General features: G+C 40.7%; 1 protein-coding gene across 1 annotated transcript; it reads right to left on the bottom strand.

Annotated features, from left to right (window-relative positions):
- Positions 1 to 202: 202 nt before the first annotated feature.
- On the bottom strand, positions 203 to 16,400 carry T265_02060 (hypothetical protein; the record flags this gene model as incomplete). The annotated part of the gene is made up of 5 exons (XM_009166208.1): positions 203 to 463; positions 6,145 to 6,171; positions 10,358 to 10,431; positions 12,810 to 12,928; positions 15,474 to 16,400. 5 exons carry the CDS (start codon positions 16,344 to 16,346, stop codon positions 279 to 281), a joined length of 1,278 nt encoding a protein of 425 aa, XP_009164472.1.
- Between the last annotated feature and the right edge of the window lie 364 nt (positions 16,401 to 16,764).

Here is a 16,764-nt window from a genome sequence, read left to right on the forward strand (position 1 = left end):
TGAATTTGGCGGTACTTTTCCCAGAGCGTTCTTGGGTTTTCAGGCCACCATCAAATCCTGCTGCAGTGATATTTATGCAGCGTTATTTCGTATAACGGCTCGTCTCAGCTGTCACCCTGCGATTTCTGTATTGTATTCACATCGAATGGCAAAAGTAACCCAGCAGCCTAATTCAAAATGGCGGGTAAATCTTGTGTATAATATATCCTGTATTTTCACTTGGAAAAAGTGATGCTAAGGATGGTGCCGATAGCCGATGAAGCTCGATGCTTGGTGAATCAGTTGTGGTTAAGCAGAAAGCGGTTAGCTTGACCAGCTCGATTCGAACTGAGGGAAAATGGCGAAATGCGACGAAACATACTGGAATGTTTCTCCAAACTTCTGGGTCCAGTGGAATTCGAGTGGGAAGAAGAATCACTTTCCAAGGTCATCGGACCTTCATGTTGGTCGGGGAGTTCAAATACTAGAAGGACAGGAAAGACGTCGTAATTGGTTACTTCGCTCGATGTTACGAGATACCGGATGAGAACAACGAAAATCCTGAGTAGCATATAACCCGGTACCGAAAGGCAAACTGACCAGACACAATACACCGACTCGCGCGATTACCATAAATCAGAATCTGTTGTTTATTGTTCGTCATAGGATTTAACATGGAGTCGTGTTTAGCAACTATATTTTTGCACCGTTTAACATGTCAAGATTTTCACGAAATTGAATTTGCCCTACTCTACTCTGTTCAAAGACGTGACTCACACAAGATATTAGAACTAACGGGCAGAGTATTCGGTAATAACTCTGAAATTGTGGTTTTGTGCACATGATAATTTACGTAAGATGAATACTGTAACTGTGTGTTGACCAACGCAATATTTACTATCCCACTGGCTTATTCATCATACGATTCCATAAAATTTTAACCTGAATCTGATTTAGGAAAAATTGACATCAGGCTTCAGGGAATAATGAAAAGCAGTAACTTGTACTAAATAGGATTGCCATCGTCACAACCGTTTCACTTGCCTCCCTATCCACGCTCTTATTAAGCGAAATTATTAGTCCCGAAAACTGTGACTATCTCACGAAAGATTGTGCAAGACCCATACGCGCCGAAGAGGCGAAAATAATCCAAAAGTTAAATACGTTCAAGCAAATGGCACTTAATTGGACAAAACGGGAGCATTCGCTCGGTTACATTCATGATCTTCTAACCTGGTTACAGTAAAAGCCGGGTGTAGAACAGAGCCAGTTTGGGGATTTCAACAATGAATTCGCTTGAGTCAGACACGAAATGCTTCTAAAGTAGAAATATTTCTGCTTAAACTTTTGCTGACCTAACCAATAGCGAGCTTACTACTTCGTTAGAATTTTTTGATCCAGGACTGGTAACTAGGTGTAAATTTCAGTATCACTATCAACCATATACCTCTGTCACGAAATACGCCTTAAAGGCTGTCAACGCCGCTACCATTTCAAAGACGCTTGGATGCACAATCAATCCAAAAGTTTCTAACGCTACGACAAAGGGTTTGTATATATTACATGGATCGTCTGATAGGGTCCATTGGTAGACACCAAGCTTTGCACATGTGGTTACTCTGTGACGCTGCGACCATTTGGTTCAAGATGTATAATGCAAGTGGACGCGAATCGAATACCGCTCGTCATATCCCGTCAGCTGGAGAAAACGAAAGGTGGGTGAGGCAAATCTCATATGAATCACACGTTGCCCTTGAGAATTTCTAATAAAAATTAACTGAATTACACTGTATGTGCCGAAGAAGGTTTGCCTTTTTTAAGAAAGTTTTGCAAACGTTTTTCGAGTTACGATGCATGAACTACCCACGAACTACCCTTTCCCAACTTAGACGTCAAACTTGTACTCTTGCGTTAGACAGATGCCACCTATCAGTGTGTCAAATACAAATTCTCCTTTAAGAGAGAAACGGCGGTTGTGTTCATTTGCCTCCGAGAGAATTATTTAAAAAAATTGAACCAGATTGTACGAGATCCTATCAGTATGCACAAATTCTAGCACGTCATAATCGTAGTTTTGTCGCACACTTGCCTTGAATTTCACACTGCCGAATAATAATGCTACCGCAGTCTTTACAACTTTGAAATTACAACCAGCTTCACGCAATGTGTGACTATTACAGTCATTAATGCTTAATATGCACGTTTTTACTGTTGACTCACCTATCCTAAGAATCCCAGAACTCGATTGGAATACTTTAGCAGGTGAGTGAAACTTCCATCCTAAGAGTCGTCATTCGAGAGGCCTGTCAACACGTGTGACCACGCGATGTGGATTCCGTGAGTGAAGGATGAATGGCGTCAAATATTAATTACTAGTAAGTTCGACTGCTGATCAGCCACTTATGGTCAGATGATCAATCGTTCATGCTATTTGCCAGCGGATGTGTTCCAAACATTTTTGAGTTTTTTGAAATACGCAGTGCAATTGATTTTCAGTTGTACCAATTTTTGGCTGCTCAACATAGACTGGTTTCACTAAAAGACAAAATTTAATTGAAAACTTCAAAATATTCTCAAACTAGCAGCGTTTTTCGATTGCCATTGGCTGAAAGCTAGCACGCTCTACTTGTATTGTTTCCAAAGAAACTGGAGGTTTGGGAGAGTTTCAGACTCGAGTTACTTGGTGAAAAGGGAAAGAAATCTCTGTGATAGGCTGCTTAAATAGTGTATGGAGTACTTCATCCTAAAATCCATTAATAAACTGTTTTTGCTCCAAAGTACACTGAAACATTTGTCTGGGACTTACGCGGTTATTTGACAGTGATCGCTTATTCGTCACAGCTAATATTTCCGGCTGAAGTAGGTTCGGACTCATCACACCTTACTAGAAAAGAGAAGGAGAAAAAAGGAGATCAGTTGTTTGAGGTTGCTGATGCTACTGGGTTCAAACCATGGGTTACTGTACACTGGATAAGCACAGGGCTCCAATTGAGCTTCATCGCTAACGTTAATGAACTGATATTTTGGCGTCACAGTTGTTTGTACTAAATAGATATTGTACGGAAAGCCTCTGAAAACCGACATTCAAAAGCCCTTAACAGTACATCGCATGTTTACATTCGAAATTTCTCGCGACATGCACACTTGTGTACTACATCAAATCTATCAATTAACGACCCATTTAACTTGTCTATAGGCAAGAGCTTTTAACCCGTTGGGTGGCATCGTAAACTTACATCTTTCTGAATCCCAACACGGTTACAGTCGACTCTTGTGAAGCAGAATCGTGAACGCTTCGTGCAGACGGATGCAGATTCTAGATGTTTGAAATTACGCGTAGAATTATCTGAGCTCTCTTGGGAAACGAACTTTTGTCATGAGTGTTCTCTAGGGTGACCAATATACAACATTGAGCCCAGTCAAAAAGCTATTTTGTAGCAAAAAAACATTGATATATAACCGCAAGCTTTAGCGAATCAGTTCAAAAAAGTCTAACCATAGAGGGCGTGGTCTGGGTGGATGTCCTGAAACGAGTGTGTCAAATAATCTTAGTCACCTCGCCTATCAACGGTATCCTTCTGCCGTACTACAAGTGGGGCAAAATGGAGGGCAACAGGGGAAGAAAAAACAAGAGGGAGAGGAAGAAATGTGCATTAACTCTCGAACAACTTTGAATAAAACATATTTGGGGGACCAGATTAGCTTGTTCCCTGGACTGTTTTCTCGTAACATAGTCGTCTGAAAATAACTATCGTTTGGGGAAGACAGTCAGTGGGATTGACCCCATATACCTGGCGAACTTAACCCAAAGCAGTGACAATGCACAACGTCAGATATGGCTAAGCTGGTCGTCTCGGTTATTTTGGAAACGCTCACCACCGAGATTGGTTATGCGCACTCTTAGGCCACGAGTGAGGAAGATCGCGTAATCACCTTCAGGAGAGGCCAGTGGATCTCACAGCTATCAGTTTGACTGTATTCATGCCATTTTGTGGCCTGTTCTCTGTCTATATTTGTCAACAAATACTTGGAATGGAATGAACAAAACAATGACTGAGTATCTGCGACATATTTGTCAGGCTTCTTAATAGTGTAAGTCATCTTCACTGCTCTATTAGTTGATATTCGTTTTAATTTGCATTTGCAGCAGTTAAATTTGAAAGAGGTTAATACCAAAATTTTTACAGAGCGTTGTGACTCTTTGAACCAAGGGAGCCGAGTTCTGCGACCATGAAATTTTAATGCGTTCATTATTTTGTCTGACACAAACGGCATTCTGGCTTCAAAATGAATGGTTACAGTGTCATAACTGACACCTTTATCGAGTCCGTTGCTGCTACGCCGATGATTGGTGTTATTGTTGTCTATTATGTCTATTATAGTGGACCTTTCATCAGATTTGAATAAAAACGAAGATAACCAACAGAAATCTGACTGGTCTTTAGGAAGATAGTAGTAAGCAGAGCTGTTATGTAGGCCTTCGGAGGTGTCAGGGACAGCCAACGGTTCCCTAATCTTAAGTGAAGACATGTGGACTAGCATACAGATATCTCTTTCTAGAAAAGCAAAACCGGTCGTGGGCTGTCAAAGAATTTTTCGCAACCTTATGAGTAGTGTATCAATTAAACAATGGATTCGGCCCCTATATCGGGCTTTAAAATGGTGCGTAAGAAAACCTGAAAAAGCGCTTAACAATGCTACCTATTTTGTCACTGCACTCAGTTTCCCGCAGTCTGAGAGAGGTTATTACTCTGGAACTTGTTGAGTATTGAGAGCAGCTCCTCACCCAAGCAGATTCACTGCCATTTAGAATGCATTAAAAGAATTTATTTTCTGAGGTCAAACCAAATGGTGTATCGGGCGTATCAGATGCGTTTGAAAGCCGGATCATATCAGAACAACTCCGTAACAGGGTTGTATCAGCTATTTTCTAATCCTTAGCCGCTTGCTTGGTCACTATTAAAAAATCATGGCTCTTACGGTACTTAGACCCTTTTCTCATTCTCACACGTGCATTTAACCCGAATTTCGTATGACAGTTATGCTCTTTTGTCTTAGTTGAAATATTCGTTAGTTGGAAAGTCGAACTGATTTAAGTTGTGACTATAGAGGCAAACTCTAGCCAAGTGTAATCTATAGGTATATTGCCTGTCTCTCGTCCAAGCAATATAAATTGAGCAGGAGTGGCATCATACTCTAGATGATGCTTTGATAGCCTAGAAGCTGTAGGGACCCTCCAACGGTCATTCGAATTTAGAAGAATTTAACCGTGATTTAGCGTTAATAAACACACTCCTTGTGCTAAATTATGGCAACAGTTGTGTTCCTTACTATTGTTGCTCACATGCTGTCAGAACTGGACTCAAGTTGAGAACTTAACAAGGGCCGTTTTTCTTTAGGTTACTGCTTCGTTGGGTTAATTTCTCCATTTTTCGTCCAGAACCTAAACAGATCAACTCGCTTCCTTGAGAAACCAGACAGTATATTTGAGCAGGGCAGATTCGCTTGACTCTTTGATGAAAAAACTTGCTATACGTGATATTTGAACCAATATAACCGGGTGACTGCACATTTCGAAGACCTCCACGAGGTGAAAAGACCACGAGTAATGGCACTTCTAATTGTATGGATACTAGCTGATGTTGCAATCAAAATTTATAACTTTCTTTTTCCAAACAAGCGTAAGGGCTAGGCTTTGACTCATCATACCGGCACATACCAATTCGACACTGGAACAATCACAACTATCATGATAGCAAAACCAAGCCGTAACTATGGCGTCCATCGATCCGTTTATAGATCGATATAAATGACTGACAGCGTGATGTCATCAATTTTTGGACGGAACTTGGCTGAGTGAAGGTAGAACTCGTGTGTAACACAATAGAATTCTCAAATCCGCACATCCATGTGATTCGCATACAATATACACTGTCCAGTAACGTAAAGTTTCGGGTCATTGTACTGGCCACGCTTATGATGCATTCAATCATAAAATGTCTGCTTGCATGACACGACAAGCCGATAAAACCCGAAATATTATTTACTCACTACTCACAGGAACGAATTACAGAGTTGGAGTATGGAGTATGGAACTTTACTGGAGACGTATGACATAAAGCATAAGTAAAACTAAAAAGGGAATGTAGTGGGATCACTACTCACTTGAGGATTTTCGAACTTCATAACGACCTGAGAATGGGAACAGTAACAGTAAGTATTGAGCAGTAAAATAAAAATGATATTCCCGTCGGTTACTTTAAAGCACAAGATGTTTAGTTGCACACACCAGCCCTTGCTACTCTGTACCTTCAATTGTGAAAGTAAATACTTGTAAGGTGGCTGTAACTGGAACATAGTTCAGTCTACTAGAGCCTTGCTAGAGGGCGAAAACGAGTTGCTGAATTTTAGCTACAAGAGAGAAATGTGTTTCTACTCTTTATTCTTTAAATCCTTGAAACAGGCAGCGACGAACCAATATCTCAGATCTTGCGGTGTGGGTGCGATTTTGCCTGATTCCATTGAGGCTTAAATCATGCATCCGTTTCCTCCGCTGCCAACAACAGGTTCCATGTTCCCATTCATGATGGAGCACTGAATCTTAAGCTCGGAATGTATCTATGGAAAATTAACAAAATGCTGTAAACCTTTTGTGTAACTTTAATTTACGGAAATCTAATGCAGTTGCCATCACTGCGGACAAGAATCCATCTAAATCAAAACGATTTGGACTGATCACTAGTAGATAATCGCAGTAAAAACTCTCTTTGAGACTGACCAGTTTAGAAATATTACGCAATGCGTCACTCGTAACAGCAAATTTCGTTTTGAACACTCAGGTGTAATGGCTCACTTATGGAGGATTTTTCTATGACGTGAAACATGAAGGCGAAACCACCACCTGTGTGAGCATTCATAGTATTCCCTATGACACTTAAGCACACCGACAGCTGAATTACTACCAACTATTTTTCGGCCGGTGACTGTTTGTGAACAACAATAACGGAGAACATACGCAACTTTGTTGCTAAATTGACTCATTCCTCTTTCTGTGAAACTACGCTTATCCAATTTTGGTCAGATTTCGTGAAACCTAGTAACAAGTCGCACAGTGTGCAGGTGATCGGTTCGACTGAGTCTTCGTAATAATGCTGCGCAATACATTCATCATGAAATCATGTGGTTAGCGTATCACACAAAAACACATCACATTGCGCCATTAATAATTTCTAGGAAACACAACCCATAAAGCCCTCATCGATCACTTGAATGTTTCCGAATATTTCAAACTCATTTCGTAAAGTTTCTTCCCAATCAAATCGTATGTAAAATAGGTGGCGGGTTTCTTGAATCACAGGTTCACCCAATGGATTTCGCTGGCTATTAAACAACCATCAATAGTGTCGAAGAGGCCATACAAATACCCGCAGTATGTTGTGCTTGAAGTGCATTAAAGGTGAAACTTCACTGTTTGACGTGAACACAGCAAACAACTGAATTTAGAATAGTACTAACCCCATAAAGACATATACTACCTGGTTGTTATACACCATGGTGACTCAGGGCAAAGCCTACAAACGTACCTGGCTAAGAGCAACGAAAGCCACGCCCAAACCCAAATGAAGGTGAGGCATGGATGTATAGGAGCCCGTTTAGTTACCTTGACAACTGCGTATCCACCACAAAATTTTGACTCGAATGAACATTGGCTATTGTACGCAACCGTATTTGCTGTCCAGAAAGACCCTTCGTCTCTAAAAACACCTTATGAAGCCTAAAATCGATGTGGTAAAATACCAATCATTCGGCGAAACTGTGAGTCGCAGGATCATATTTAGAATCAGAAGTATTGGATGTAAGCAAAATCAAACCTTTAGAAAATATTTGCACACGTCTTGAATGCGCGCTTCGCTGTGAAACCATCAGTGAATCAACCCCATAATTAGTGAATGCACCTGTTTGCAAACAAATCTGGTTTTGTGGGTGACTCACCTTGAACCCAGCTGAATCGCTGGTTTGATATGCATCCCCAGAGTTGGTTTGGTAGGTCTCGTCCTGCATTCAACCAGCAAGCTTCATCTATGTTAAAATCTGAGAATGACAGCCTGGTCGAGATTCCTCTGTTGAGTTCAATATCTGACATACGTATCCAAATATGGTTTGCTCAACAACGCTCAACTCTGGTACCGGGACCTTATTCAGCTTCTGCTTCGGTCATTCACATCAAAATTTTGCCGCGTCTCTAGCGACCTCATTTCCAGTTCGCTATGTCATTCACTCAGTGGTCGGGCTAGCAATCGTGTTGATAAATTGCCGTTACAGTGAATTTCGGCTGTAGTGCAATATTACTGTCTGTTATTCCAATGACACCTTTAGGTTATTCTCAAAATACCCGAAAGTCTTATTTCAGCAATTTAGACTGCCATGTGAACAAATCTCAACCAGTGTGTTCCTCTGTATACGTGGAAATAAGTCAACACCTATCCGGATACAGAATTTACGAACTAGTTTGAACATATTACGAACTCAGCAAACTCTGAGCTGCTATTGGTCTCTTCTTCTCAGGTGTTCATTACCACTCAGTCACGTGAAGCAAGTTTTAATTCTCGTTGATCACGACTTGTGTGCAGTTGTAAATTAAGTAGCTGCCTAGACGAAGCACGTAGCTACGCAAATCTGATTTCATCACACAGTCACATTGTCACTCGTAGATTTGTCAGTGCATCTTCAAGTCGCGATTTATCGCTGTATTAAAATTTCGAGTGGACTCCAGATGGAAAACGGTAGTCAGATGACAGAGTTAAACTCTGTCTCCGTGGATAAGGTTTAAAAGAACTGTTATTAGCTACCCCATTATTTAAACAGTCAGTGTATTGAAACTCGATTACAGTATATTCTCGGTTTCATATTTAACATCTCATTCTTATGTAAATCACAACGTGTAGTTCGGTTCTAAATTCGTGTGAAGATTCGTAAAATAGGACGACAGCGTGTTATATTCAGCTCACAGTTCCATGTAAACATGGTCTTTGATTTGTTCGTTGAGCTGGTGTGTGTTATTATGCGTGCTTCTAGCCGCGGCTCACCTTTGATCACGGTTAGTTGTAAGGTCAGACGCTTCCACTGGTTGCTCTGTTATCCTGTGTCGTGCTTCGTCGATGTCCACGCATCCCCAGCACTCGTACTCCCGTCGATGATGAAGTGATACAAGTGCGTTGTTAAGAAGCGTGGTGATGTCACCTCAATGGTGATGAAACGTTTGCAATCAAATTGACCAGCTAAGCAAACAAACCAACAACCATCTACGTATCTTAGCTACCAACACTTTCCTCTATACAAAGAATCATGTTTTTGTAGCCGTCCGATATTATGTACTACATTACGCTGGTGGGAAAAGGCACAAATACTAGTCACTGGCGATGAAGAATGCTAACGGCAAGTTTTCGATGGAGTTCATGTAATATGCTAATCTCGTAACCATTTCGTGTCTCTAAATTCCGCCAATGAGATCAGATGACGCACATCAAAATAGTATTTGCCACAATCGGGGAAAATCCGCCACATCTTAGTTCGATTTTCCTGCACCACATGGGAGTACAAAGACAAGTTGTTTTCTTGAATCATTCGCCGTCAAGTTCTTTTGCCTCTGTCGTTCTCCTGTACTGCCATTTGCGCACCTCAGGGATACATATTTTTGGTGCTGCCTGTCTTATAAGTAAAAATCATACCTCCATTGCCTTGTTCCGTGTCATGCTGTTAGTGGGCATTACTTGCGAGAACAGGTTTAGCCAAACTATATGTAGCCACTACTCATAAGTTAGCCGAACTTAGTAAGAACTAAAAAGCGTATTGTTCGCCTATGTAAACGTGACAAATTAGTATTTCTATCCAAAATAGGATAAAACTAAGTTAGAAATAAATCAACAAATCTGCTTGGGCGAGAAAGCTCAGTGGTTAGAGCGCGAATACACTGATCAGAAGATCCGTGGTCCAAACCGGACGCCTGCGTCTCAATTTCCACTGTCCGGGCTGGTGCAACCTGGTAGTATCCCAGCCCTCGTGCTTCTTTGTGGTGACATGGCAGTTGGGTATCAAAGGGCGGCTACAGCCCAGACGGAAATTCCAAAGCTGAGAAAATCTGTGTTCTTTTTGGATTCGTTGTTGTCGTTTTTTTGAATTCCTGGGGAACACAGCTATCGGGTAGACTGGACTGCAATCCTGATGCAGCGATCGTCAGGGTAAAACAGGTTTGGTTGAATTTAAACGAGGTTAACGAATAAATCTGACACTGTTAGGAAAACCTATGCTCAAAATTGATTGTTGGTTTTAGCTCTTGAGAATGCATTAGTAAATTTGTTTAAAATAAAATATTGCTTACCAGTTCTCCGAAACTGCTCGACATAGTGCGGCTTGCAGAGAATAACACCATCCAAAGAGGCAAATGTTCCAGGTCTTTCAAAGTTTTCCAAAAAGAGTTTGAATGGGAAAAAATTTTAGACAAATAGTGTAAAAATTACAATTGCTAGATTGAACTGCTAAACTGAACTAGGCCAATTAAAACAATCAAGTAAAAGAAGTGGTTAGATTTCTAGTCTCGGAGGTACTGTATTGAACATCTATGTGATAACTTGTTGTCTGACCATGCTGACGGTCACTTTGTAGAACGCGCGTATTCCTATTCAGATCGTTAGGAAGCGGACAAGTTCTTCAAAGATTTATCCTTTAATTGCCTGCTTATTGAGCACCTGATGAGTCGTGGTAGAAAAAAACGTCCACTCAAGTATGAGTTTCTCCATAACTAGCTTCAACTTCCGTTTGGACATACAATTAAAATATAAACAAATGGTTTGAATATTATTCTGTCTTAAAAGTAAATGAATGACAAGCAGGATAAATTAGTTTTTAGCTAAAAAGCCGACCACACAAGCTGACGATCGGTCACAACAAGATCATATGATCAGAAAATGGTTGAACTCCCTTACAAATGTACCTTGTATTTGATGCATTCCAATGTGAAGCTATAGAAGACTAGAAGTAAGCGCTTAATTAAAGTCCTGTTAGACCGCCAAACTCATCACGACTACAATGATGTTGGATACCATTGTGCACCTCCTCTGATGAAACTTCCATTTAAAATGAGTTCATTGTGATTCAACTACATTACATCTATGACTATGTCAAGTGAAGTAAAGATCTCGACGACATGTCTTCACGGGTACCACCATATCCCCAATTTATCTATATTCGGAAATAAATTCACTTGAGTATCATTGTACGAGTCATCGTTATTTTTGGAATAATGAACTCATACGTTTCCTCTATGGAGAATTCCTCAGCAATGAGGATGAGAGAGCGCTAAAACTGCTACAAATACAGTAAAACTAGCGGGATGGTCCCAGCAGACCGTGATCCCTATTTTCATTCACTGCTTGGCCTCATAGCCCATACAGGGACTCAATAATTCAGTGTCTACGCCATTTTCCAGCGCTAGGGTGTCATTCACATTAGAGCACTCTTGCTTTAGGTGTTCAAACCTTGAGACGTACTTGGCATCGTGGAATCTTGTTTGCAGCGGATAAGCCCAAATTGATGTCGTCGACGCAGCTACGTACTTATTAAAAACGCAGAACAGTATTGCTTCCTGGTGCCTTCATTAAATAACCTGTCACCCCAACTAGGTCTGTGTGTATCAGTGGTCGGGAGCTTCAATTCTCTCACGCTGTGGATACCAGCGACATCTTGTTGTCAAGTCAGCCAGTTGAAAGTGTGAGATATGTGGGATATTTAAAAGAACCTACCTAATTTCTGAGAACTTACGAGCCCATCCTAGCCATCATCAGGGTAGCCGCGAACTTAACCCTAACTTAATTTATCTTCAGTTCAACTGAAAAGCTAGGGGTTAATTTTGTGGTCTGTATGAACAAGAGTTCTCCTGATTCCTTGCTGGAAAGGACGATGACTTAAGTGAAGCCAGTGACGGAAATCCGAGTCGTGGTTCTAATTAGTAACCTTTTTCATGGTGGCGTACGACATTATGTAATCCACATTAAATCCAACAAACAGGGATGAAAGCAGCACGCCTGCCGAGGAGCGAATTTCAAAGCAAACCTCGTCTTGTACCCGAAAGACTTAGAATGGGGTTTCCATGTTCAACACATACGTTCTGGTGCACTTCTTAAACTTATATGGTACGCTTATGAGGCACGGCAGAACGAAGTCAACCACGGACTCCAATTAATCTGAAGTGGTTACTGATACTTATGGCGGTATTTCAGAACCATGAATAGCTGTGGGGAACGTCATGATTCTGTCCGATGTAAGACCTACTTCATCAAGACCTACTTCTCTGGTAGCACAGGAACTATTTTGACCATAGTGTTTGTCGGCCTGCCGAATTAACTCGCCCTTCTATGTGTACGGCTTTAGCACATTTTTTAGTGTGGAAAGAAGAAAGTGAATACTTATGTCTGTGAAGGAGAGTTATTTATTCAATATTAGGTGTAACGGCTTTCGAAAAGCCCCAGAAACTGCGGGAAGATAACCATCACAAACTGCTGCAAAGGTCGTTACCTAAGGATATATTTCATTTAACTTTACGTCTTCTATGCCTCAAACCTAGGATGTTGAACAGGCTACTCTGAATACCCTATATCCAGCAACCTTAAAGGTTTGATTTGTTAAAACCAAACCTAGTTCAAGTGGTACGAACATTTGTAGCTTCCAAAAGAATTGACGTAAGGCCACTAAAACAGTAGTTCGTCTTGCTTCGGAATTTATAATAGTACTATCAGAAACTTCGTTACCAATTGGCATAAGTTTTAAGGACTTACAGCAATGTCCGCTGGCAAGTAGTACAACGAAAACATCCTTTGTGATAAGTCCGATCACCAATCACTATTCGGTCCACCGCATAGGTCCGTTTGCAACAAGTGAAGCAATATTCGTTTGTCTTTGTTTGTTTAAAAGAAGAAAGCAAGTTGAATTGGATTGATTGAGGCTTTATCTTCTATTGTGTGGCACTACACAACTGAAACGTTAACCAGTGTGTCTATTTATGGCACTGAACATAATAAATTCAAACTTCTTGCAGTGAAATATTAAGGCAGTAACTAGGCTATAACATTCAACAGTAGAAAGTTTTGTGTGCTCGGATAAAGTCGGAGAAAAGCTCTTACACACCCAAGTAATGCAAAGGCTGCGACTATCCCACCACATGCCTGAACGTGTTTGTTCTTGGGTTAATGAGTCTCACACCTGGATTTTCACACCAGATTATGGCCACCTAAATGGCTCCAAGTGGGGCTACTTATGGAAGAACAAGGTCCTTTCTGAAATTATTATTCCACTTTGGATGATTTACTGGCCTAATATCGTCAACCAGACTGTTGAATCCGTTACCTCAAATGATTTACATCTCTTTTAATTTCCTTAATGTGAATCTAATGCTGGGATTATCTGCCTCTTTGGAATAAAATTCCAACAAGACATGTTCGTTACATAGAAATTAATAGCGGTATCAAAAACGGGTTAACTGAGATATTACCATTTTTCTATGGCTTTGTAATGAAAGCCTGCTACAAACATCGCAAGTAGAAAAACATGGACAGCCTGCAGGCTGGCATTTTAAAATGCAGTATTCTACATGGTCACCATGAAAGAAAACATACCGGTAGTCTTCCAGGTAAAGGCTCAAAAAACACTACAAACATAATAAAACCGGCGGAAAACGGCGGCGTAAACAGCAGAACAAACATTGCATCAACGACGTCACTGCGTACGGTTGCTTAGCACAATCATCTCACCTGACCGGAATTCGAGAGCTCTTTAGGTCTATTCGACGTAAAGGTTGCTGATCTGTGCAGTCGAACGGTTGCAGTCTTGTCTACTCGCTTTTATAAAAATTCGAAAAAGAAATTTCACAACTAAGCAGGGCTTGGTAAGCAATAGTTGGTTTGTTCTGGGTAAGCTTGATCACAGAACAGACATTTCAAGTTATTTATGTTGGAATCTTCAAACATTATAGCACATAAAATTTCACTCAAACAGATCGTATACTCACATTTTACACAAAGTGCCGTTTCAGCACGAAACGTAAAAGTACAATTCATCAAAATTACTTTTTTTCCAGATTTAACAAATCCGATTCAGGGAATCACGTTTGCATTTTTATTATCTACAGCTAACAGAAGATTGGCTTCCAACTCATTGATCAGTCTACGATATGGAACTACAATCAGATCCCAACTTATCTGTTTCACTTAGTGCACAACGGCAACAAGTAAGCTCCGTATAACATTAGCATTGGAATAGTGAAAGCTACTCAAGTCGATGCAGTGAGGAAACGCCCATTAAAATATTATCAACACCTGCATTGGTACACGTTTGCCACACAAGTCGACTTCAGTATGAAAATCACGATTATAGCTTGCTGTATTGTAAAGATTCTTAATGAGACCCAACCTGCGATGCTCCTGGTTTTTCATTTTTAAATCAGCAAAAAAAGTATTTTGGGTCGATCCCAATTGATGACTTATTGAAATTTTGATTCTTAACTATGGTGCAGGCACAAAGCTTTACTCGAGTACATGTTAGGTTTATGTATGTTTGCACACAAATTATTATCCTAATAATCTCTAAAGAATTCGCTTCAGCGACTTACAGAAAATATAACACCTTTGCAGTCAAATAGCTCTGATAGACGTTGTTGCTTATTTCATCATAAACACGAGCTCAAATCGCATATACTTGTATCCGTTGTTATATCGTAGGACATTTTGTGCATAAGAGAACCAGACGATATTTATGGTTAAATATACGTTCGGATACAAGTGTCACTAACAGACCTATATCCTTCCTGATAAGAAGGTTTTATCTTTGACAGGAGTTAACAGGTAGCTAGTATTCCCAAAGCCATGTCAAGGTAGCCTTTTTTCTGCAATGCTTGTGGTATAAGCGCCACCCACTACAGCCGTAAATTTTTGTCAATCTTTTTTTTATCTAAATGGGGAATTCGAGTGAATCATTAGGCGATTTCAGATGAATGAGAATGTGAACATGTTTTGAATCTATCGTTAATTCTGCAATCATTATCAAAAGGCACCCTAAGTTACATGACTAAAGAGATGACGTTTTTAGAGCTTCAAGTTTGTTTCTATTCGAATCTTGTGAGGCATAACATTTAAAGTTTCGTTTTGCTGTAGACACTGAATTCAACGAAGAGCTCTCCAAAATATCACACTTTGGCAAGATACAGTTTTGCTGTAAACGTTGTGAACTTTTCCATTGTTTCCGTGATAACCGCAAGCTCGAACCTAACCAGGAGTAAAAATCGTGATCAGTATTTGCGATTAACATGGTTTTGAAAATACTTGGCGAACCACAACAAGTAGCTTGTTCGCCGGGTCTACTAAAGTCGATAGGCCCAAACGATTATCAATCATCCAAGAAACTTTTGTGACTCGTCTATAAATAAAAAAGTTGAACGCATGTCCTACCTCCTCAACGGGATTAGGAGCCAAGCCTTGATCTCGCACTGGGAAGGATTTTCCGTTTAAAGAGTCGCTCGACTCGTATTCATCATGTAGCTGCATTGTGGAAAATAGTGCTTCGATCCTGGAGGCGACAGACGGTATACTCTTTGCCTCTAAGCAGGAGGAAGTCATGTTTTTGATGCTTTGCGGAAGCCGTTCATGCACACTTGGGTCAGGCTTTTTGTCCGAAAGTCTACGCTGTCTTGTTGTTGGCTTCGGTTTTGATTTTATCGGATCACAAGCAACGGTCTTCCTAGGGTACTGTGCGTGAGTCTGCATAGACGACATGACCTCATAAAATGGCCTCGGTGGAGATTCAGTAACGTAGATATGGAGGCCAGGATAGGGTGAGTCTGATGGTTGATGAGCACTAACAAAGGCCTTTCTGGCCATCTGTTTTCGCTCCAGGGTTCCTCCACTTTCATGATTCTTGTTCCGCAGCCTGCAAGAAGGGAAGAGATCTTTCTCGTCGTAGTGCTCTTTTTCACGTTGTGCACACGCGCACTTTCCGTTTCCATTTAAAAAGTGCCGGTTTCTGGAGCTATCGTGGTTAAACTCCACCAGCTGTTTGACCGGCACGTCATCCAGTTGACTTATATATTTTCCCACGGATGAAAAATTATTATGTATCCGACATTCTACTTTTCGGCACCCGAGGTCTTTGTGTTTGTTTGGCTGGGTTGTCACAGTTGTCGATCCGAACATATTGTGGGAAATGAGGTACGATAAGTTGTAACTATATTCATCTTCTATGTTTGGACTGGAAAAGCGTGACCGAAAAATACTTTCCAACCTAACTCTGTCAGATACATCTCCTTTTGAACTATATCCCAGCATATCAACTGCTGTGTTTTGAAACTTCGACTCACTAAGTTCTGCTGGCCATCCGCCACAGCTCCACGAAATCACATTGGAGATTTGAAAGAATTACGTAACTGCTGTCCGTTCCAAGGTCACACGTGGTTCAATCACCTATTTCGCATTCTGCATCCAATTTCATCCGAGGCTGCGAAGGTCGAATTTTGTCAACGCCTTATGGCGTCCTGACTTCTTCCCAAGAAAGACTGAGGTTCCAACTGAGAACCCTTCAGAGTTATTGTTTACTTTCATTGACTCACCTACGCTACGTAGTCTCATGAAACGCCCAGTATTCGCACAATGGAATTAAATTTTCGAAAGCTGACGTGTCCCTGATGAAATGAAGCAATCCTACAAATAAATTAAGAGTACCAATTTAAACTTTTAAACCCTATTT

Source organism: Opisthorchis viverrini (genome assembly GCF_000715545.1).
Source record: "Opisthorchis viverrini unplaced genomic scaffold opera_v5_23, whole genome shotgun sequence".
Lineage (NCBI taxonomy): Eukaryota > Metazoa > Platyhelminthes > Trematoda > Opisthorchiida > Opisthorchiidae > Opisthorchis > Opisthorchis viverrini.